At 35.7% G+C, this 23,789-nt stretch overlaps 1 protein-coding gene across 8 annotated transcripts in view; it reads right to left on the bottom strand.

Moving 5' to 3' along the window:
- Positions 1-3,038: 3,038 nt before the first annotated feature.
- ATP2C1 (ATPase secretory pathway Ca2+ transporting 1) overlaps positions 3,039-23,789 on the bottom strand; it is a 62,551-nt gene continuing 41,800 nt past the window's right edge. For all 8 annotated transcript variants that reach the window (XM_064704765.1, XM_064704772.1, XM_064704771.1 and 5 more), the window contains 18 exons: positions 23,250-23,325; positions 22,685-22,751; positions 21,508-21,632; positions 20,183-20,280; positions 18,665-18,760; positions 18,465-18,554; positions 17,639-17,743; positions 15,816-15,972; positions 14,348-14,518; positions 13,262-13,359; positions 11,668-11,718; positions 10,724-10,890; positions 9,072-9,140; positions 7,273-7,389; positions 6,364-6,511; positions 5,645-5,740; positions 4,711-4,852; positions 3,039-3,870 (listed from right to left, as the gene is read on the bottom strand). In XM_064704765.1, the coding sequence (XP_064560835.1) occupies positions 3,734-3,870; positions 4,711-4,852; positions 5,645-5,740; positions 6,364-6,511; positions 7,273-7,389; positions 9,072-9,140; positions 10,724-10,890; positions 11,668-11,718; positions 13,262-13,359; positions 14,348-14,518; positions 15,816-15,972; positions 17,639-17,743; positions 18,465-18,554; positions 18,665-18,760; positions 20,183-20,280; positions 21,508-21,632; positions 22,685-22,751; positions 23,250-23,325 (2,010 nt within the window). In that variant the 3' untranslated portion in view covers positions 3,039-3,733. The remainder of the gene's footprint in view (positions 3,871-4,710; positions 4,853-5,644; positions 5,741-6,363; positions 6,512-7,272; positions 7,390-9,071; positions 9,141-10,723; positions 10,891-11,667; positions 11,719-13,261; positions 13,360-14,347; positions 14,519-15,815; positions 15,973-17,638; positions 17,744-18,464; positions 18,555-18,664; positions 18,761-20,182; positions 20,281-21,507; positions 21,633-22,684; positions 22,752-23,249; positions 23,326-23,789) is intronic.

The following is a 23,789-nucleotide window of genomic DNA, read 5'->3' as shown; positions in this document are numbered from 1 at the left end:
GACTTCCACCTCTAATCATTAAAGTTTTGCCCATAACTTAGCAAAATTCAAGCTTGATTCCTGCACTGTGTGCTCAAGTTTTCAGTCCTGCTTATGCTCCCTGTTACCTCTGTTCCCATGGAAATAACTCACAGTATCTTAGGATTTAGAGGAGAGATCTCTTATACTGTACAGCTGAGTGTTGATACAGCCCAAATATAGTCAGTGAGAAAATAATAGATCTGTAAGATGTTAAAGAGAAAACTAGTTTTGAGATACAGCCTGTCCTAGCAAGATGCAACTTTTTTTCCAGTAGAAAAGCTGCTACTTACTGAACTACCAGCAGATGGCACGAACACCCAACCACAAGCCAGAGCCTCACAACCCATTTCCCCATAGGTTTCTATGTACAGCAGCCTACAGCATCACATTGCCATCAGATGACTACTATTTAATAGTTGAAAGGGGTTACAGTTATTGATTTTACTAACTAAACCTGAATTTCTTTATTGTCCAAATCATTCTCTTCTCCCTTATGATCTCATATGCTTTATTTTACCAAGCTTGTAATTCCCTAGAGTTCTTAATCATCAGAAATAGTCGCATTGAAAATAAGTCTTAAATATAAAAATGCAGGTGTATTTGATTCCACTTTCTTAGTGCTGGTGAGAAGAGAGATTTTCATTTACTCTGAATTCCATATCAGAAAACTGCTGGAGATCATAAAAATCCTTGAGAGTTGCTAAGAAACCATATTTTCAATTAGATAATTCAAAAGACTAGAATAAGGTCAAATATTCCATTTTGGGATTAAAAACACTGCTGTGACCACATGGCATTTTGAGAACACCTTTGGGAAAGCTGACTCAATTAAGAATTACTGTAGTGGAAATATGTTCTCAATTCAGCTGTTCTTTATTGCTAATTGAATGATACAGATTCATGCAAAACCCAGTCCTGTAGGCTGAAGAAAATAATTACTGATTCTAGGGTTACCATGCAGAATTTAAAGTATTACAGTTTTCCTTTTTGACTCATTATAGGTCTTCCATCTTCTTTGTAGGAAAATTAAAAAATAAAGGGCCTTTGCTTATTAAAACCAAAATCCTTTATTCCAAGCTTCAGTAGAAGCAGGTAAATTCCTTGGTTGTTGCTTATTTCTACACCATAAGAAATGCCTCTTTTTATGGAAAGTTCCCACTATTGATTCAACTGCTCTGGGAAAAAAATCTCTAACCTGCTGTAAGGTGCTAATGAATCACAAGACAAGCCAGAAGAATGGCAATGGAATTCAGTCCAGGCATGTTTTATATATAATGACATTGAACTAGATTAATTGATAGTATTTTGCCTTCCATTGGAAAACACAGCACCAAAACTTCTGCCAAATGTAAGTGAACTACATTCAACTAAGCCCACCCTGCAATAAGGCAAAATCGTTCTTAAGAGACTGAAATTTTATTTGTCTAGAATAACATACCTTATTCAGAAAGTAGGACTTGTGCTGGGAAAGGGGCACTTGGTAACATTTGTTTAAAGACTTAGCAATGACAGTTCCAAGCTAAGATGACAATCTAGCATTCATCTGTACTTACCTAGATTTCTGGGACTCCAAGACCAGCAGAGCACAAAGCAGTCAAATCCCATGGAAGAGTATCAACCACAAGTTAAGACTTACTATGTGAAAGCTATAGCTGCTGTCCCTTCACAAAACCAAAGTTTGTTCGAGACTCTTCATCAGCATGCACTGTCAGATTTTACTATCTGTCTTTATTAACAAATGAATACTAGGGATTGTGTACTGAAATTGTATTGGAATACTGAACACACTACAATATTGAACAGCTACAGCCCCACTTGCCAAAGACAGTAATTGTTCAAAAACTGTCCAATTTGTCCAACTTCTGAACGGCAGAACTGCTGTATGAAAGAAACTTTAGCTTGAACAGACATGAGAGCATTTCTGTAAGAAATGACATTGAACTAGATTTATCTTTTTTATTTCTTTTTAATGACCTCTGTCAGAGGTCATGTTGTTCAGGCCCGCCCAGCTCAGTGGTAACAGCCCTAGGAAGAGGGCCAAGTAGTGCAAGATCTTTGTCTTCACACAATCACATCTCCAGCACATTGGCAGTCCAGGTGTTATGGGCATACTGAGGGTCAGGAGGAGCCATGGATGAACTGCGTGTATAAAGCAGACTGAATGTGCATTCATGTTCTGTCTGCAGCCCCATTTTCTGGCAAATTTCCTAGGAGTCCCACAGGCAAAAGGAAGAATTACAAGTCCAGTAATATTAACAAGGAAATTTGTACTGCACTTTTGAGCATGGCATGTGGGGCAAGTCTCAATAGCAACTGCAGAAATACCCCAGTGTCTGTTCATGACAATACCTCCTCAAATGACAGCATGGGCCTGAGCCAGTGCCACATTTTCAGGCTACAGTGAGGAGAGATCCACATGCACAAGTTTACAAGGGAAAGAAATACCACTGTGTCTTTGACTCTCCACAGAGACCTTTAGACATCCTTTTTTCAATATGCTTTTAGGTGATAGTCTTGCCCTGTTGTCATCAGTGTCATCTCATCATCCTTTCAGGAAATGCAAGGAACTATTTTGAAGGAAAGCACTATTTCCAAGTAGTGAATATTAAAGTATTCAGACATTGTAATATATTAAAAATAATTTTACAATGTCAAAACAAATCCACTATAATGCTTTTCAAGCTCCAAAAGTAATTCTCTGGGTTAAAATTCAAAGTTACCCTACCAGGAAAAAGGAGGGTTTTTACAAATAGGAAGGAAAGAAGAAGGAAGGAAAATGAAGCTTTTTTGAGAGAGGGATGGGGTTTTTTTGCCCAGCCAGGATTATTGCACTAATTTTCTAATTCAGTACACTCCATAATTATTGTCTTATAAATCACTCAAGTGATCTCACAGTCACAAGCTAAAGTCAATATGGAACAAGACATGAAACAAAGCCTGTATCTGCAATGATATCAAAACAAGCTCATTCACTTCATGTAAATGCCAGTTTCTTTTAAAACAAAGACACGACACACTTATAAGAAAAGCAAACATTTACTTCAAATTGCAGTATAGGCTTTTCAATCACAGAAAAAGAAAAGAAAAACAGTGATCCGACAGCGGTCACATCCTGTGCAAAAAAATAACCAAACTTGGGATACAAAAAAACTGTAGCACAAGGTACTTGAGCCGCTTACACATTGCAGGATAAAGTAAATAAATACAGTAGCTAGAATATGGCACTCTTGTGACAGACTCTAAACCCAGTGGAATGCCTCTGAAATATTTTTATCCTTGTATTAGTAGCAAAGTCCCACCACCATAAAAGTAGAATAGTACAATGCTTTAAATAAAAACAAACTAAAATATTTATATCTAAGAGAAGGATTTTACACAGTTATATCTTTTAAGTGCAGAAAATGGGACTTGGGCTTAGATCTTTCTTTAAATTAATCCCTGCCCCCTCCCCCCCCACAATACCATTCAATCTTAAAAGTAAATTTATGTTTGAGGAAAAATGTTACCAAAGTTGCATAATTTCATTTGTTACTTCCACAGTTGGAAGTTAAATTCTAAACAGTCTTGAAACATGTAGTTCCTCATTAGCCAGTGAAACAAAGGACTTGTCAAAAGCCCTCAGGATTTCTTTATCCTCCAGATAGTGTTTTGCTTTCTCCAACATCTTTAGACAGCAATCGCTAAGTCTGCAAACACAAGAATGCAATATGCATCATACATCAAGAAAAGACGAAGTTGATGAAGAAGAACTTCCACGTTTCTGGATCTTTTCCTTGCTTCTTTCAAACTTCTTTATTAGCTCAGTCACTATGCACACAGAGGAAGTGAGTCCCAGAAGAAACAGTAAATCTGGAAAAGATAATTAGCCTTCTTTAAAATTGCTATTTAAGGCTAAGGGGAGACACAAAAAAGAACAAGACTTACAAAACTTTCAAATTTTCTCCCAGTCATTGGGAAAGTTCAGGAGAAATAAAGCAAAATTCAGTATTTTGCAGGCCCAGAAGATTAACATGCATGGTTTATGCACAAACCATAACTACACACAAGATACTAAAAGCTTTTACAGTATCTCATAGACTTATTTTCAGCAACATAATTAACTTAATTCTGAAAAAATAATAGTAATATAATCAGAAATTATGCTACAATAAATACATGTATTTCATTACAATCACTTAAATCCAGAAAACTACAGAAGAAATAAACCTTTGCCAACAGCATTACATATCTATGGCTTTTTAAAATTCTCCTTTTCATTTACCCTATGACAATGCAATCAATATTAAAGGATTGGATTTCTAAGTAAGGTGCTTATATTTACAGAAAAAATTTGTGAACTAGTTAAATTAGCAGTGCTCAGCAACCTACTAAGTCAGTAATTTTGCCTGCAACAAAATTTATATTAAAAATTCCCAAATAAATAAGCACCTTTATATAAATTTAAGAACACACTGATCAGTTATGTACCATATGCATTTAAATAATGGTTCCTAAAGAAAACATCTAGAATGATTCAAAAAACTAAAAACCAAATCAATGAAACAAACAAAACCCCTACCCACAAAACAAAAAGCATCAGCAAGCTTTGTATTATTTGTATACAAACAGACAGAAAGTGATCTTACAGAACCACACCACATTTATAACTTAATCCTTAATCGACAGTTTTGAAAAGGGAACTGTTCTTACCCAAGACACTCAGGCTTTCTGTTTGGAAAACCTTCTGAAGTGGAGGAAAATAAATGACCAATAACTGCCCCATTATAGATCCAAGGACAGCGTAGCAGAACATTTTGTTACTGCAAAGTCCAATCTCAAACACAGATTTTGTCTGTAAAAACAATCATATGTTACATTAAGATTACAACAATATGTAATCTTGATTTTCTAGACAAGAAACTACAATTTCTTTTCATCCAGACTTTTAGCAAAATATAAAGTATTGCTGTTGACCTCTTAGATAATCCAGAACAAGTTCTTTAACAGGCTAATTGCATTTTCTCCCTGGCAAATAAAGTACAAGTCTTGTCTTCATAGTCAAGAACTTGCATATTGATCTCACTATTCCACAAGTACAGTTCATCAGAAAAAGGTTACCACTACACTATTCCATAACAGATAAGACTGCAAATTACAGTAAATGAAGTAATGTATACTTTCACAAAATTTCAGACTTGTTTCCTTAAAACGAAAAAATATACACAGATAAAAAAACACAGACCAGTTTCAGAAATTTTCCTTGAACTATGGGTTTAGAATTACAAAATATAAAAGCTAAGGCCTTCAAGATATTTCTGGTAAGGCTGCTGAACTGACAGAATTTCCAGGAAGAAAAAAAAAACCAACCAAGTATACACAGCAATACAAAAGAACATCACACTTCAGTTCTTAATAACAACTTTCTTATTTTTGTCAGGATACCACCATGGAAACAAATTAAGTAATTAATTTATCTGTAATTTAAGAAATTCTACCTAATAAATACATGAAACTCTGAGTTTAACAGCAGATGTGAAGTAAATCTGCAGGAACACACAAGAAACAAACACAGCAAGATCTTCCCTCAAAGAAAACTCTGATTATTGTGTTAATACTGTGTAAATGGACAGTATGAATCACTTACCTGAGATCTAGAACTCAAAGCATTGAACATATCAAAAAATACAAAACAGGTGAAAGTCATGGTTGTATCTCGTGGTGTTATTACATTGTCTCTTAACTGCCAACAAAATAAAATGAAATGGCTTTAGCATGCTTTAAACCCTCCACAATTAAACAAAGTCAATTAAACAAATTATTACAACAATTCTACAATAAGTTTTACCACTTAGGGAATGAAAGCAAAAGGAAGCTGTCTGCCCCAAGCTGATTTATTAAACCATACATGAAATCACCTGTAATTTATAAAAATTTGTAATTCCAAGCTATGATTAAATGAAGCCTCCTGACCAACATTTATTCTAGCACATGGAATAGCAGGAATTCTATGATGCACTACCAAATGTTCACATAACATTTTTCTCTACTGGGAAAACAAAGTCAAATGGCTGTTTCATAATAATCTGGTTAGAAGACTTACATAATTACTTTCTATGGGCAAAGTTTCCAAAGTAGATTTGGAACCTGAAAAAGTCCATGTTAAAATAGAGATCGGGGATAAAGGTGTATTTTGCTTTTGAACAACTGTTTTGAAAATCTTCCTCTCTATTCTGCTAGTATTAAATAAGCATGGCCAAAACTCACAACTAAGCTCATATTAACTCTGAATTCCAACTGCTGGCATAAAAAGGATTTCTTTTAATTTAGGTTGTTTCTACTTTAAGTTTTGCACTTTTGTCATACCTCTCTCCAGAAGACGAACAGTGTTCCACAGACAATAATTATTGATGAAACCAGTATTTTAATGATCAGGTTTTTGGTCAGAATGCTGTCCTTCAGATTTCTTGGAGGTTTTCGAATAATGTCTTTATCCACAGGCTCCACCCCAAGGCTTACAATTAAAAGAACATTTTACATTTTTATCATCATAAAATTAATTCACTGCTTCTAACTTAGGCATTAGATTTTCTGAGTTGAAAAAAAGAGGATTTAATTCTAGTTCCTCACCATCTCTCACCCCACCATCTACTTGCAGTGAAGAAGGTCAGAGAAAGAACCCAGAGGGAAGCCAGAACCCTGCAGACAAGTTCCATGGGCATATCCATGGATCTTTAGATAACCTTGCTGCCCCCATATAATTAGATACTAAAGCAAACTAAATAGAATTAACACAGAAACATACTACAAACATTGGAGTTCACAGAGAAAGTTCACATGGATGCACTGGGTTGGAAGAGACCTTCAAGATCATCACATCCAACCCATGCCCTGACACCTCAATTAACACATCAAGTGCTACATCCAACCTTTTTTTAAACACATCCAGGGATGGTAACTCCACCACCTCCCTGGGCAGACCATTCCAGTACTTCATCACTCTTTCTGTAAAAAAACTTTTTCCTAATATCCAACCTACAGTTCCCTTGGCACAGCTTAAGGCTGTGTCCTCTTGTTCTGTCAGCTGCTGCCTGGAGAAAGAGACCAATCCCCGCCTGACTACAGCCACCTTTCAGGGAGTTGTAGAAAAAAGTTTGCTATTTCTGAAACATCTCACTGAAGTTTAACACTTCACAGTTCCCTTTATGAGCAACCATTTCCCTTGTTGAAATAAAATGCATACAGAACCCAACAGAGTTAAGAGTAATTACTTACCTTTGAGCTGGAGGTCCATCCATAATAATATTGATCCATAAGATCTGCATGGCATTGAGAGGATTAGGAAAGTTCATTAATGTAGCCAGTGAGATTAAAGTCAGTGCTGCTATACTCCTGTTGAAAGAATCCATTTTTACAACTGTCAGCATTGAACATTTCTGAAGATCCACTGATAACTGCTTTGTAATCAACATTTCAACTGTTTAAGAGTGGATACATATTTTGACAATGTGAATCATGACTGATGTTGTTGAACTTTAAAGATAGAGCATGAAATCCTTTCAAATACTCATTCTGACAAAGCCCATATTTAAAACAACATTGTTCTAGCAATAAAAAGGCAACAAATTTGCATTTTAAAACCTCCCAAACTTTTAGGTAACATTTCAGAATTATCACTCACCATCACCTAATTGATTCTTTCATGGGGGACTGGGTCCTATAGTTTTCTTGTGCCAAAATTGAACTTCTAAACATGGTTTTGAAAAACAAACTGCTTTTCCACTGCTGATGTAAACAAACACACTCTGTGCACCTGTCCCTGGTTTGACTGGTCAGTCAAGGCAAGGTACGACTCAAGCTCCCTAAAAATACCTACAACCACTCCTCATTACTAGCAAGATGAGAAGGCAGGCCAAAGACTGAAAAACAGATTAGCTGGCTGCAAGCTCAGCATTAGAAACCTCTGTAAACAAATATGCACTACTTGCTCTCAGTGTAAGATTAAGAGGTTTCATAACCAAGAAGAAGAAAGTAAGGCTTACAATAATTCCAAATTTAGCACTGTATTGAACCCTATTATGCTCTCCCTGCAAAGAGGGACAGCAAAACCAAAGGGTAACTGATTAATGAAAAACAGGTAAGGACACTTTCTTAGAACATCTGTGCTTAGTTATTTTTCAGCAGCAGATTCCTAGGCTAGTCTTGGTAAGACCAGACAGGACAGCTGGTAAGACTGAAAGTATATGCCAATTGTTACAGTGTTTATGTAGGTAAACAAATTGGTCTTTTCTGGGTTTTGTTGTGTTGGGAGTTTTTGTTGTGAATTTTGTGTTGTTCTGGAGGGTTTTTTTGAGTGGTATTTGTTGTTTGTGGGTTGGGACTTTTGTGGAGCTTTTCTGAGTTTGTTTTATAAGAGGTTTTAGATTTGGTTGTTTTTTTTTTTAACTTCTGCAAATTTCAGACCACTCTGAAATGTCATGAAGGCTTCAAAAAAGTACACGAACAACGTGGTGAAGAGAAAAAACATGTCCCTGAGTCCAGATCCAATCAGATAAACTCACAAAAAATTTGAAACTAAGGCTTAATAAACTCTTGTCCTCTTGCCTTACATGTACATTATGTAGCTAGCACATGAATCCTTGCGTGCAAGAAAAGGAATTCACCTTCATATAGTTAGCTCATTCCACAAACCAATACATGGATTTCAGAAGAACTACCCTCCTGATCCCCTGGCTTCCCCCATTTGAATCCATGTACTGGTTAAGGAGGGACTGACTATGAGCTTCCCATTCAAACAGAGACCCAAAGGCAGCTCTGCTGCTTCTCATGATCCCTTCAGTAACCCACTTTACACATCCCAACAGGAAGAACTATGACAAAGTTACATGTCTGTTTATTGCACTACCTTCTGGGTCTTTAAAACAAGCCACCAAACACAAAATAGTGAAAACTCAAAAGCACAGTATATCAGCATCCTACTAAATATTTACAGTATTAACATGAATTAATGCATCTGCTTCATGCTTTGATTCATTCACAAGAAACTTCTGATACTGACAGCTTTTCAAACTTACGTGCTCAGTTGAAATCTAACAAAATTTTTTATATTATTATAAATTCCTTTACCCTCTTCAATTGCAGACCTGCAATTAAAAACAAAGATTACATTACAAGACAAATCAATCTACTGCCAAAAAAAGCTTAAAACAAACCAAAAAAGCTATTAATTTAAGCACCAATAAAACCAGCAAGAAGCAAATGGAGCTGAGGTTCTTTTAACTTTGGTAGTCATTGTTTTTCAACTTGACTTATAAGAACCCAAACTATTCTGTGATTGTGAATAATCACAAGTTATTTATGATCATTCAAGATGCTTAACTTTGAAAATGTAATTATTAGAGTAAGATCTCCTTTATGTTCAAAATTCACCACCATCCTTAATCTTTCTAAATCAAGTCGGATAATTAAAAAAAAAAAAAAGAAACCAAAACAACAAAACCCAAAAAGCCAACAACTCCCCCCCACATACTTTAAAAAAAAACACAGCAATACAACATGGCTTTAGAGGACCATGTATTCTTCCTGTACCAGAATGAAATATGTACAGACCATCTTCACAACCCCTAGCACGTGTCACAACTTGCCTATCACATTATCACAGCTACTGCAGTGAAAAAGGATTTTCTGGTACCCAAATCACATCTACTTTGTTGCAAATAAAACTGATTTTTTTCTTACACTCCCACAAGAATTAAACAGCATCCCTTTGGTAACTTAAAACAAAAATAATTTAAAAGGTGGGGAAAAGATGTAAAACTATGGAAGTTCATACTTCTTTTTTTCCTTAGCATTCACCACTCTTCTCTCTCTCCTATTGAGAATTCTCCTGATGACATGAGCAAAACTGGATAACAGAGTCCAGCAAAAACCTCACCAAGCCCATGTAAAGTACTGACTACAGATGTCCTTGCTATGTACTCTTCTGCCTACGTTAAAATGATTCCCTTCTCTGTTGTGTTTTTGCATAACACCAAATTTCTGTTGGCTGAATTAGTGTGACAACCTCAGATCATCTTCTGACATACTGCTACATAGGTAGATTTTCTTATACTGTACTTTTCACTTCTTCCCAAGGGTTAAATGTCATACTTTGGAACTGAAGTGTCCTGAGATTGATGTATAATTTCAAAATGAAGGCTATTTTGCCAGACAGCAGTTCAGCTCTGTCAACAATCACTACCTTCAAAAGTCAGATGAATTAAAGTCAAACCAGGATTAAGTTTAGCTAAGCTCTTTTTGAAATACACCAACCAAAAAAATGAACAAGTACAAACAGCTGGTTACCAGATACTAATTACCTGGTTTCACCTGTGAAATCTAAACAGTTAACATTTTTTTCCTTTTCTGAAATCACCACATTTAAGAGTTGAAAACAAACAGAGATCTATGTAATTTTTTTAAATCTTGAGTGGAATGCTCTGTCTTCTTTTATTAGTTTTATGCTTCTGAAGTACAAAATTGAATGAAATCTACTATCCGCTAACAGAATCACAATTTCACCTCAATTATGTTTCCAAACATGTTACTCCTCACTGAGCAGAAAACTCATTTACAGCAGCTACAAGCTCATTTACAAGTTCAGGGAAACTTCTATTTTTCTATTCGTTTAACCCAGGCAACATCTCATTAAAGTTATATAGTACAAATGTACATAAAGGCCACCTACATTATTGTCTGAAAATCATCATCCACGAGGATCATATCTGCTGCCTCCTTACAAACATCTGTTCCAGTTTGTCCCATGGCTACACCAATATCTGCAGCCTTCAGAGCAACAGCATCATTCACTCCATCTCCTGTCATAGCTACCACAGCACCATTATTCTGTAGGGACTAAAGAGAGGGAAAAAAACTTAAATCAGGGATTGAAATAACTCATCCTATAAAGTTATTGTAGATACAAGGTTTGGGTCACTGCTCCCCCTCCCCCATTTTTTATACTTGCACTGTAATGTCCTAAAGAAAAAAGCAGCTGCTTCTGTTCTAAATAGCTTTTATACAAGATTTTAGGTTAAACTTCAGTTTGTATATTCACAGCCTAAATTTTAAAGCTAGGGTATTTAAACTCTGTCTTTAGGCAAAAGAAAACACTCTAGAGAAAGAAGATACTGTATTTCCATATTACCATTATCACCTTCTCATAAGTCATGCATGCATCCCTATGGTCTCAGTGTTTTGACTTCTCCTTATTGTTACTTTTCTGATTGTTCCAATTGTTACACTGAGTCCCCCCTTCTTTGCTACCTTCTTTTGTTAATTCTGAATAGAGGCATTGCCACAGACATGGCTTGAAATTCATTCCCTTTTATCCCATCTGACAAGTATCAGAAATATGGCTCTTTCAAGCTCCTAGTCAATTCAACTGCAATGTGACACAAAATCAAAATCAATCCCCAGCTCCCTACATAGAAGAAAGCACAATGTTACCTACCCATTCCTTGTGGGCACTATGCATTTTTTCTATGTAATATTTTCAAGTACACTTCACTGCCAAATCAGATGCATTTCTGATTTCATCTTGACACACTGTAGCACACTACAGTTTAAGTAAAGGCAGCACAGGCAACACCCACAACAACAGTTCAGCATTTGAACCTCTCTGTAACATACCTTTATAATTTTCAATTTATGTCGGGGACTGGCTCTGTAGAATACTGCAACCTATTAAAAAAGTAATGAAGTAGTGGTGAAAATTTCAGATACATAATGAATTGCATTGGGTTCTCTTAAGGTAGAGGGTAAAAAATACAACCAAGGTCAACTGTGTTCTTCTTAACTCTTATGCTGAAGCACCAGTGAGCTGTGTTTTTAATTGAATGAAATCATTAATTTTAGAGGAGATTCAAAGTGTGTTCTGGTAACAAAGTTAGTGCTACTTATTTCAAGACAGAATGTGCAAATTAAAAGCCTTCTAAAATAACAAAGCAACTGAGGTATAATGGCTTGCTGCTGGCCTTCCTGACTAAATTCATGCAGGCAATTGTGGCACTGACTCTACAATCCCCATCCTTTCTCCTTGTCAGCACAAGCAACAAGCTACTCAGGAAATTTCAATTTTACTAGTTTCCAGCAGATTATTAAAAATTGATGTTTTAAAGATAATCAAAAATTCTGACTTGGAAGGACCAATTTTCAGATTTTTCTTGTCTCTGGACTTCTCTGTAAACTGAAATTTGAACACGTGGAATTTAGTTTTCCATAAACTCCATACAGTTAGCATTTTTCCTTTTCAAGAAGTCTGACAAAAAGCTGGATTTCTCATCAATCAGTTTAGACTGTATACAGCTATCAATCTTATTGGTTGATTTTAATTCCTAGTAAGATTTTAAGCAAACACCTAGAAAAGCAATTGGGTCAAAGGTCAAACACGTGTAAGTAAATTTTTATCTATTTCAGTTATTTAATGTGGACAGCCCTTAAGAACATATAAACCACATAAACTAAAAATTACTATTTGCCACATAATTCTTGCTTTTTCCCAGTTTCTGTGAGTTACTAAGAAAAGACAGAAAGCTGACATGCACATCTCTTGCTTGCAAATATTGGCTTTTGGCTTGCTTACACCAGGCTCAAGCATGCTGCAGTCTAATTTTGCAGTTCTTTGCAAACAGAGCAGCATTTTGCTGCAAGAATTTTGCAACATGGCTAAACTTGAACCTCTATTGCATTTGATTATGTCTTCACATTCATAACCTGGACATTGGTTAATCCATTTAGTTATTTAATAACTAAAAAAGTATTAAGCAGTAACTTATTAAATAGACCCCTTCAAAATTCTCAACTTGTGACCTCAGATTGATCAAAATAATTAGAAACATGGACAAGTCTTACAAATTACAAAAGAATGCACTGTCTGAACATGCAGACTCTAAGATTATATAAATGAACTGAGTTGCTCAGAAGTAAAATGGCCTAATAATACAAAAAGTTCAGTAAGAGGTGGCAAAATGAAAGTTAAAGATTAAAAAACCCCCGAATCATTAAAAGAGACAGAAGCAATTTATTTTTTGATATCTAAAAAGATAACTGCGTAAGTTGAACAAAATAGATTTTTATATTGGTCATGTCAGAAAAAAGATACTTATTAGAACAATATTATTTGTCACTCAGAAATTATATTTTCGTTTGCCACAGAAAACAAGCATTTCTCAATATGTAAATGTATCCTTTGCCACATTTCAGTAAGTAGTGCATCAAAACAAACCTTTGGTGTTATTTGAGAAAGCTGCTGAATATCCAAATCATCTATCTCTTCTCCAGAGATTGCCTGTGAATTTTTGGAATACAATCCTAGTCGACTAGCTGTAAAAAAATCATAAAAAAACCTTATGATGATAATTTACCCTTTTAAGATATTAAGTACTCTATTTTTAATCCTAATATTTTCTGCAGCATTTCAGATTTGAAATACCTGGAGCAGAACATCTTACTACATTACTGATTCAGTATGTTGGAGTAAATTACATGAACTCCTGAGTAATAACAACACGCTACAAAGTCTATCCTAAATCAGATATTTATTTGCTTAGTCTTTTTAGGTCTAAAGGTCTGTAATTGATTCTGTCAGGTGTCATATAAACAAATAGAGGAGCTCAGTTATCTCAAAGAATTTACAGTTCAAAAATAACATGACAGAAGATGAAAAATAACATGAGGGAGACAAGGAAAAGAAAAAAACCTTTGATAAAATACTCCGAGTTTGGGGGTATACTCTTCATGTGCACATTGAGCTGCTAATCATCCTGTTTGTAAAAAATGCTCATTCTGGCTGAAGTGCTTGTTCTTTAATGCACTGTATTGTAAAAAGAAGTTAAGTAGTTTGTTTAAATATTTATTACTAATACTTAAGGTTCAAACTTAGTTATATGGACAAAACTACTAGACAGCACTGAAGTGATATCATTATTCCTTGTCACTGGCTCTTTTAGTTCATCCCTGCTGTCAGAGACAGGCACCCAAAGCTGAGGGTAGGCAGGATGCTGGTGGTGATGTAACAGTAAGAATCAGAAATCAAGCATATGTATTAAGTAAACAACATGAAAAAAATACAGTTTCAAACAGCCAAAGCCATGTTAACCAAACTAGAAAAGCTGCTATTCAAGCTGAAACCAAAGTATCACTTCAGGCTAGGGTTGTGGGTTTTTTGGGTCTTTTTCCCTGCTAATTCCACCATGCCATACATTCACCCAAAATACAGAACTCAGAAATGTTAAAGACTTAATACACACACTTCCTAACAATTAGCTTAACAGAAAACAAGAAAATATGAAAGGAAGGGAACTGCTCATACCAATGGCAACTGCAGTTTCCTGTGAATCTCCAGTAACCATTTTTATTGCAACTCCTGAGGTGATGAGTGTAGTAACAGCTTCTTTTACACCAGTCCGCGGGGGATCGATTATTCCCACAAGCCCCAAAAAAGTCAGCTGTCCTAACTCAGGACCAGAAGCTAAGGCCAGAACTTTAAGAAGAAAAAGAAATAAAAATGTTAAGACTTGAAATTAATGTTTACATCAGCATTTAAAACAACTGTTTCTAACTAACAAGCCAGCATAAAGCAAAGGGCTGGAATTGATATTTTCCCTTTTTTCAATCTTGGTAGTAGCAATGCTGAGCATTCACAACAGCCTACTTATGTACACTCTTGTCTTCTAAAGAACTCCTTACCAAACAGCCAGGTTTTAAAGATAACTTTCCTATTTATTCTCATCTGAAAGTGTTTATATTTTGACTGTGTGGAAAGAGAACCACATCTAACTTTGTGATTTCTCTGTGCATTTCTTTTATGCATTAGGATGAAAGGGAGGATCATTTACATATTTATTTTCTGCTATAGTTTTTTGGTTTTTTTACCTTTTGAGAGGCAGATTTCATTGAGTACATGCTGAATATTTTCTGAAATGTCTTTTCAAGTAGGATTCTTAATTCAAATATATTTAAATGTCATTAGAATTGTAAGGAAAAAGCAAGTTTGCTCTTTTCAAAAACATTACCCTTGATTTTTTTGACAGACAGAACAAACGACTGTTCAAATAGAACAACAACAAAAAAATTACCACTCCTAGCATATCCTCTCAGCTTCTAATAATTTGTATCTTGGGAATTTCCTGAGCCACTGAGTACAGCAAAGGTACTCTGTGGCTCCCTTTAAAAATAAAATTAAAAATTTAAAGAGCTGTGCACGGACTTAACAGCCTAGAGATCTCTTCACAGAGGCCAAAGAAAGCCAGTCATGTATAATCCTGGCCCATAATCAACTCCTGTCAATCATCCTGTGAAAAATATTTTGTTTTATCTAAAATTCTATACAGCTTGTTAACACAGAAGATAATTCTAATGGCATCTCCTGACCTGCAATCAGTTGTGCTAGCCTAACTCATGAAGGTGAGAGAGGCCAAAGTAATGGACAAATAAACACATTCACATTAAAAAAAAAAAAAAAAACCACAGGCATCCACAATAAGGTATGGAAGCCATTAAGTAGCAATGTACTGTTCAGTTATGGTCATAGGCAAGAGATGAGAGAAAGCAACAGTGCCCTCTCATCCTCTGCAGTTTAATCATGGTATTATACAGGCCTAAAAACTAAACACAGTGGCACTCACTGAACAAAAAAACCCAACCAACTAAACAGAAAAGAAGATCCCAGTGTTTTGGGTTGCTCTTGTTTGTTGTTGTTGGTTTAGGTTTTTTTTTAACAACAAGCAGTGCCATTTAAGTGAAATTGATATTTTGACAGACTTTTGAAACAGCCTTACCTCTAAGCCCTGCAGAACCCATAGACACCTTCTCTTGCTGGTATTGCTCTCTCTGCTGCTGCACCAGGGGTAGGCTCTGTCCCTTACAGTTATAGGATGTGCAGTATCTAATGACTTGTTCATAAGCACCTTTCATAAAGCAAATCTCAGGCTTGTCCTAAAAGAAAAAAGAGCTGCTGTGTGCACATGTGTGCATCCATAACCACACATACACAAGCACATACACATGGATGCATAAGAATGACGTGTACTTTTGTTAACAACCTTAAGAACATAATGCAAATCAAACTTACACTTCTAAACATAAAAATCTGTTCTTTTGAGTGTCTCTAGACAGTGTAAATTCAAGAGTGGTAAAGTCAAAAGAGCCAAGCTAGTAATCAGTACCTCATTTCAGAACACAGGCACTGCAAGTCACAGTTTACAGACCAAGAGGCCATGCAAAGGACAGAAATTCAACCTGCACAGGACATTAGACCTGAAAGACCTTAAGCTCCTCATCAGACCAGCTGCACAGGTCATTAAACATCCCCTCATTCTTGTACAAGGCCTAGTAACTCTAATATTTTCCAGATATGCATTTAGCCTTGATATGACAGTATCATGGGACTGAGAGTCCACCAGCTACCTCAAACACTTAACTCCAATGCTAAATCAACTCATTCCTTCTCCTCCCTCCCTTTCCATTAAGAACTGCTGCCTCAGCTAAATTTCCAATCACTGATCACTCATCTTTCTCTCCAGCTGAACTAAAAAGCTCTTTTTTAATATGCCTATTTTCTTCCTGTGAAGTTATTCATATGCACAGCAGTCAAGTTACCTCAATCTTTAATGATAGGCTTAAGAGAGTTCCATGTTTCTAAATCCACTGCATATTCTTAGTCTTCAAATAATTTATGTTCTTTTTCAATCTACTATCAATTTTCCAACATTCTTTTAAAACTGCTGATTCCAAAACACAGACACAGTAAGTCTTTACATAAATTAAAATCTTATAGCAATTTGTGCTCTTTACAAAGACATGGATAATCAACAATATAACCCCTACAGCTAAAAAGAGTCAAGTGCCTTCTTTCCAAAGCAGATTTTACAGTGATATTGGAACACTGTCAGCAAGCCTGATTTTGATCTGAAGTACTGCAAGATTTTTTTCATAAATCTAATATAAGGTCTGTTGTTGCACATACTGTCTAGAAGGCTCCGGTTATCAGACTGACAGTGATTATGTCAATACTTGTAACAAAAACATTTATATGGATCTAAATGAAACATGAATGCACATATGTATGTGAAAGCACCAGAAGGCAGAAAAAGAGATTAAAAGAGTAGGTTTTATTGATAATCCATGCCAGTGTTGACATCAATAAAATTTGTCAAAGCTGGGGATGTGATGTCTGCATCAAACCAGAAACCCTTTGTTTCAAAACAAATGAAATTTTACTATTGAACATCAATGCATATTCTTGCTCTTAATTCATTATGTAACTATGCAGCACTGGAACAGCAGAAGATTGGCAGAATTGCTTTGGATATTTGAGAACAAAGAAGGAAGGAGAAATAGTTAAGTATACATTCAAGGTCACTGTTTTCAAAACACTTAAAATCATCTTCCAGGATGTCTTTTATGGAAATTATTTCTTGTGATTCCTTTTCTCTACTTCAGAGCTTGAAACTAAAGCTGTGTCTATTATCAAGCCATATTTCTAGGACTGTGCACTACTGCCAGCCTTCCAAAACTTCTGAAGCGAAAAATGAAGGTATTAAACAAGGTAGATATCCATTCTACAGAGCCAGTGCTCATGGAAACAGTGATTGAAGTTTACCTGCTGTGTTCTGTGAATGCATTTAACAGCCATCCATTTTTGCTCTGAGCTGAAGGGATATTCAGCCTTCCTTATGTAGTCTTCCTGGACTCCATCTAAACCCATCTGTATAAAACAGAAGCATCACCACAATGTCAGGACCTTTTCTTTTCAAACAGGTATGAAATTTGATGACTTGTTGAAACACCTTAGTTAGCAAACATCACTTAATTAAAGAACAATTTCATCTCCAAAGTTGCCTTTTGAGCACACTGTTCCAACTTACATAGACTTCTTGGCAAACTAGCACTGAAAACACTTGGAAACTTCTTTCAGGCTTCAGCATGAGCCTTGCTACATTTCTCAGTAGCTGTAATGGGTGTGTCACAGCATTACACAAAAAACCAACAACAACCCCGCTCCCTTCCCAACAGAAAAGAACCCAAACACTTCAGGACAGTGTCTACAATTCAAAAGCCCTGCACTTGAGAGGCATTATAAATTCTGCAGTCACCAATACATCAGTCACCACCTTCCCTCTGCTACTGATGTGAAACTGGGAAAGAGACAGTACAATCAATATTCAACAGGTAAATCAGTTTGTGGCAGGTGAAAAGACAGTACTAAGTGCAAAAAGATGAAAATAGAGATTTTACTTCACTTGTAAATTTTTTTTTCTGATCCTTCAGAATGCCCAAGATTTACAAGAAAGAAACATAGGAGATGAGCAGTTGCAATACAAATCTAGGAGATCCAAAAGAGAAGAAAATGAGAAAAACAAAGCCACAAATTATTTCTACACATTTCCCACCTGCCATGAATCCAAAAAGCACCATCAAGTACACACCTTCATAGCCAGTGCAATTAAAGCCCCTTCTGTTGGCTTCCCCATCAATGTGTTGTTTCTAATCAAGGCATCATTGCACACACAGCCAGCCTAAATGATGAGGAAGGAAAGGGGAGAAAACAGAACACAAAGTAAATGCCGTGCAAAGCTCTCGTGCTACATCATCAGTTAAAACTCACCTTTCTTTACCAAGACCTTACCTCCACAATTTTGCTAATGGATGGGTTGTTATAACCATGAATAACTTCACCATCGAGCATCACTTCTCCAAACCTGTTATAACCTACTCCAGTAACCTGCAAGACAAGCAGCCAGAGGCAGCATGCAATGTAGTGTTCACCAGGTTAACTGCTCTCAGCTTTTTATAATAAACTACAGAAGAAATGCAAAAGGCCATTCATAATGCTGCTTTTACTCAGTGTGCATGAATTCTTCTTACTCAGCTACTAATGCAGCAGCAGTCTGAATTCAATAAAATATATTAGAGACAAATTTCTTTTTAACAGTATCAATTTTATTCCTCAGCATAAATAAATGTAGCGTATGTTGTTTCCTTATAGTATTAGGCCTGCTTTCTTTTTTCTTCTTTCTTCTGCTTTCTAACTTTTTCTCCTACTTTTCTCTACCCTGATTAATAATGCATACCCCCTGCAGGGGAATGGAATTACAGAGCAGAGTCCTACTTCCACAGAGTTATTAAAAAAAAAAAGAAACAGTTGAACAGCCTCTCAGTTATACTTCAGAAGGTGTTAAACCCAGTAAAATTGTATTTTTAGTGCATAAAAAGCAGGCATCCTACTAGGATCCTAAAAAAGCCCTCATATCTACAGCATTAACAGCTAATATATTTCACAGCCATTTTAAGTTCTCTTTCCATTAGGAAAAAGGAGCTGATTTGACCCAGATGCAGCTGTGCTAGTAGCAGTATTCATAAAGACTTCTAGCAACAAAAATACAAGTATCAGGATATATAAGAAAGTACAGGCAAATAATAGGAAACAGTGTGAAAAAAATGTCAGTATTTTTGCTTGCAGAATAAAATTACAAGATTGTCTATTAACTCTATTGTGGAAACAAAACCCAGGTCAAGGAGTTTGAGAATTTCAGAACTTGATTAAAACATTCCTATGAACCCACATTCAGTTCCACACCTCGCTGCTTTTGCTTCTCTTTTGTAGATTTACATCATTGGTCTTTCCAGCAACTCCCTATCTCAACAATCACTGTTTCACGTCCATCCTGCAAGTCCATCCATTATAAAAAAGCAAGTGTGAAAATGCACATTCAGTATGAATAGTTCACACAATAAACTGTCTTTTAGGCAAAAAGTTGGATATCTCCACTTTAAATGCGTGGAACATATAAATTTTAGGGGGTTTTCTTCATACCTGAAACAGCAAAATAGCCTCAACTTCCTGTAGAAGAAAAACACAATCTCTCAGCTTGTCTGTGTATCTTAGCATCTGTCTCTTATTCTGTGTAGTCAACAAAAGTTGTAAGAACTTAACATCTATAAAAAAATGCTTCTGTAACCAGAGAAGGCTTGGATAGCACAGCTCAAAGACTGCATACTAAATGAACTGAGGGACAGGAGTTTAGTGCAATAAATTTATGCTTTCTTAACTGATGCTTTACCTGTAGTATAGTCCAGCATGTTTCAGCTGATACACACAACAAAATAAAAAGGCAAATTCAAGTCTAGGTGTCACACCACATACCTCAGCATGCTGCCCATCAGAAGTAAAAATATGGGTAACAGTCATTTCATTCTTTGTCAGAGTTCCAGTTTTATCTGAACAAATGACATTGCAACAACCTGAAATAACAAATTAACATTCATAAGACAATTCTTGTTTAGAACAATCAGAGTAACTAACAAAGAGAAAAGTATGCAAGCTGAGCAAATTTCTAGAAATATTGCAGCTGCCTGTGAATAAAAACAAGTGAGAAACAGCAAATTTTCAACTTATAATGAATAATTGTACAAGGCTCTTTGGGAGTTTGTCCAATAAATAAAAAAACCCCTCCAAACTAATTTAAATCCCAAATTCACAATTTATACAAAATGTGTCTCACTACCTCTCCTTTATTTTATTCTGCTGTAACTCAAGCTACATTACCGAAATCTCAATTGTGATTCCTGGTGAGGAGAAATATTAGGAACCTGCTTTACAGAAGTCATTCTTCTTTACTAAAAAGTACAACACATGCTTAACACCAGCCATTATATTTGTGTCACTACTAGTAAGTCACAAGTGACTTTCTAATAAACCTGCAAATTTTAATAAGCTTGAAGAGATTACAAAAATGTGAGATTTGCATATGCCTTTTTAACTCTGGAATGGAGATTCTGAGAGACTGTTGCAGTATCTTGACATTTCTAGACATGACAGCAGGAGCTGTACAAGTATCAAAAAACTTTGCAACGCTAATGAAACTGCTAGAGGCATTGGAAGAAAAATTCTCAATCTTCAAATTGCAAAAAGGAATTCAGTAGCAGCAGATTTATTTAACTTAGTATTTCTATTTCTTTTCCATATTCTGCTCTTTAGATGTTTTGACTCAACCTGCACACAGAACTTCTTTGAGTTTTAAAGTTTTTAAATGATTTTACATTCCAATATAAGCAGCATAACATCCTGAAGGTGCATTACGATTACAAAGCTTTTTCTAATATTCAAATATGGATTTGCTTTCAACTGTCAATATCATTCCTAAATTTACACCAAGAAAGTTTTAATTAAAAAAAAATTTACAAGTCTTAACAAGAACATCTTATAGCAAACAATCAGTTTACTGTATTGCTAGCATGACATGCTATTAACTGGCAGAGTTTTTATTTATTCCAAAGGAGTAGTTAGAAGGCCTACAGAGACATCTCCCTGCATTGCTCCAGGGTAACACACATTCAATTCAGGAATATTTTAAAGATGCCAGCATGCTGCTAGCAAAATAAGAATACCTGCTTTGTTTTCCTCATTAGTCATCAGTATTTCCTAACATTTACACCAAAAACACTATCTCTAAGTCAGTCTAGTCATACCTAAAGTTTCAACAATAGGCAGCTTTTTTACAATAGCCCGTTTCTTCACCATTCTCATCACACCGAGGGCCAGTGTCACCGTTACCACAATTGGGAGTCCTTCAGGGATTGCAGCTACAGCCAAACTGTAATGAAAGTAAATACACAGATCTGTTTTCAAATGTCACACAGGAACACACAGTAGTGATGAATTTACAATTCAGACCATTGTTTCTGTAGCTGACTGGTCACTGAGATTAAAACAGAAAAGGAGTCACCATGTGATTCCAGTTGTATAGCATTCATTATAAGAAACCCGCTGAAGACAGCAACAAATGAAATAAATTAATCATTTCTGCTCATTATTTATGCAAAAGTATGAAGAAATGTAGGGGAGAGGGAGAAATCAATTGGACATCTGTTTTGCCTACACAAAACACTAATTAAGGCTGTGCAAAGCAGCCCAGATTGTGAAGAATAAGTGTAGTCAGCACTAAACAGAACTGGGAAATGCCACCACTGATCCACAACTGCTACTGCCAGATCATGATGTGGCAGCAAATCAAGTGAGGGAATGGCCTTGAAGGTCATTTAAAAAACAAACAAATAAAAAACTTGATGACAGCGTAAATGCTCAAAGATGCAGTTCCTGAGTTTCTTTTCTCCCCTCCACAAATGCATAATTCTTCAGAATCTGATCCTGTCACTTAAAGAAACCCTACAGCACAGCACTTATGCCCATGTAATCAGCAACCCAATAACTTTTCTAGGAGTATAGAGTTAGACCATCTAAATTCAGTGCTGTTCTCAGCAAACACACTGGGATTAAGTTTGCATAATATAGCAGAGGTTGAGTTATTGAACTACATGACAAAGCTTGCAATAACTTTGTCATGTGCCTTGTAAAATTACAGCTACTTTATTTACTCAGCAACAAAAACTCAAATTGTAGAACTCTACTGCCTGTTTGCAGATGTTCCACAAGACAGTCAGAAATCACCATATGAATGTAAAGTTTAAGAGACTAAGAGGAACACACTGCATTATTAAAAATATGTAAGAACTTGCTTTGCTATTTTCATTTTAAATTACATGAAGTTAAGAGCGGTGTAGGCAAGCATATTTATGAAATAGATCACTAGCTTTCAAACACTTGCTGTAACAAATTATCTGCATTATTTCACAACATAAATCTTACCTCACACCAATTGTGAACATATCAAGGATATGCTTTCCTTGCAACCAGCCAACTAGCATAATAACTCCTATAAAGAAAACAGTCAAGGGGATTAATGTAAAACCAGCAAGTACTGTAGCCTCATGGGGACAAGAAAAAAATTCATATAACCAGAACAAAGCTTACTACTGCACTACCTACAAAACATTATTTATTTCATTGTCATGATTCCATTAGTATAGCAAAGATGAAGAGAACTTTAGCCAGTCAAGTTGCCCAATCATATCCTTAAGTGAGGTACTCACGCACACCTTGAATCAGAATCCAAGACACACTGCAATTTAAAAGGAAGCATTTGGAGGACAAAATGTCATTAAAGTACATTTGCAGGAAGAAGCAAGTGAACACCCTTATGATTAGAGTTATGTCACATTATGCAATTTGCAGATGACTAGTGACATGAACTCAAAGTGACCAACGAAATCAGGAGCCAAAAGATTTAGAGATTTAGTCTTCCATTTCTCAGGCCTCCACACTAGTTTCCTTTAGATAATATTTTGCAATTATTCTACATAAATTATCTTACCTATTATACCAAAGGAATACAAGGAAAGCTGTTTTCCCAAGAGATCCATGCTCTTCTGCAGAGGTGTCTTTGGAGCCTTGATGAATGGCAAACAAGCAGCAGTTAACAAATGAACCACATTTTACTTCACAGATGCAAAATTCAAGTCAGTCAGTGGATAAGATGCAGTTATACCCTATGTTTCCATACATTTACTTTAGGAAAACAGACTGTTCTTTCACAGAATTCAATGAGATTCAAAAATACTTCAATGAAATCAAATATTTATTAGAAAATATTCTTCTAGGGCTTTGTGATATCTCCAAAAAACCTAATATAAAAGGTCTTATAAAAAATTTCATTAAAAAAACAACACATCATGCCAACTACAAGCTACTGCACTTCCTCCAAGACCAAAAAAGCTCTTGGTAGCAAGAATAAATCTGATTTTCAAAATACAGGCATTAGAGCCCTGGAAAGCCAGTTACATTTCAGAAGGAATGTTTTTAATCATCTACACAAAATTCAATGTAGCAAAACAGAAAGCTATGTAAATATTTA

This window comes from Zonotrichia leucophrys, chromosome 2, assembly GCF_028769735.1.
Source record: "Zonotrichia leucophrys gambelii isolate GWCS_2022_RI chromosome 2, RI_Zleu_2.0, whole genome shotgun sequence".
Lineage (NCBI taxonomy): Eukaryota > Metazoa > Chordata > Aves > Passeriformes > Passerellidae > Zonotrichia > Zonotrichia leucophrys.
This window is presented reverse-complemented; position numbering and strand designations above follow the sequence as displayed.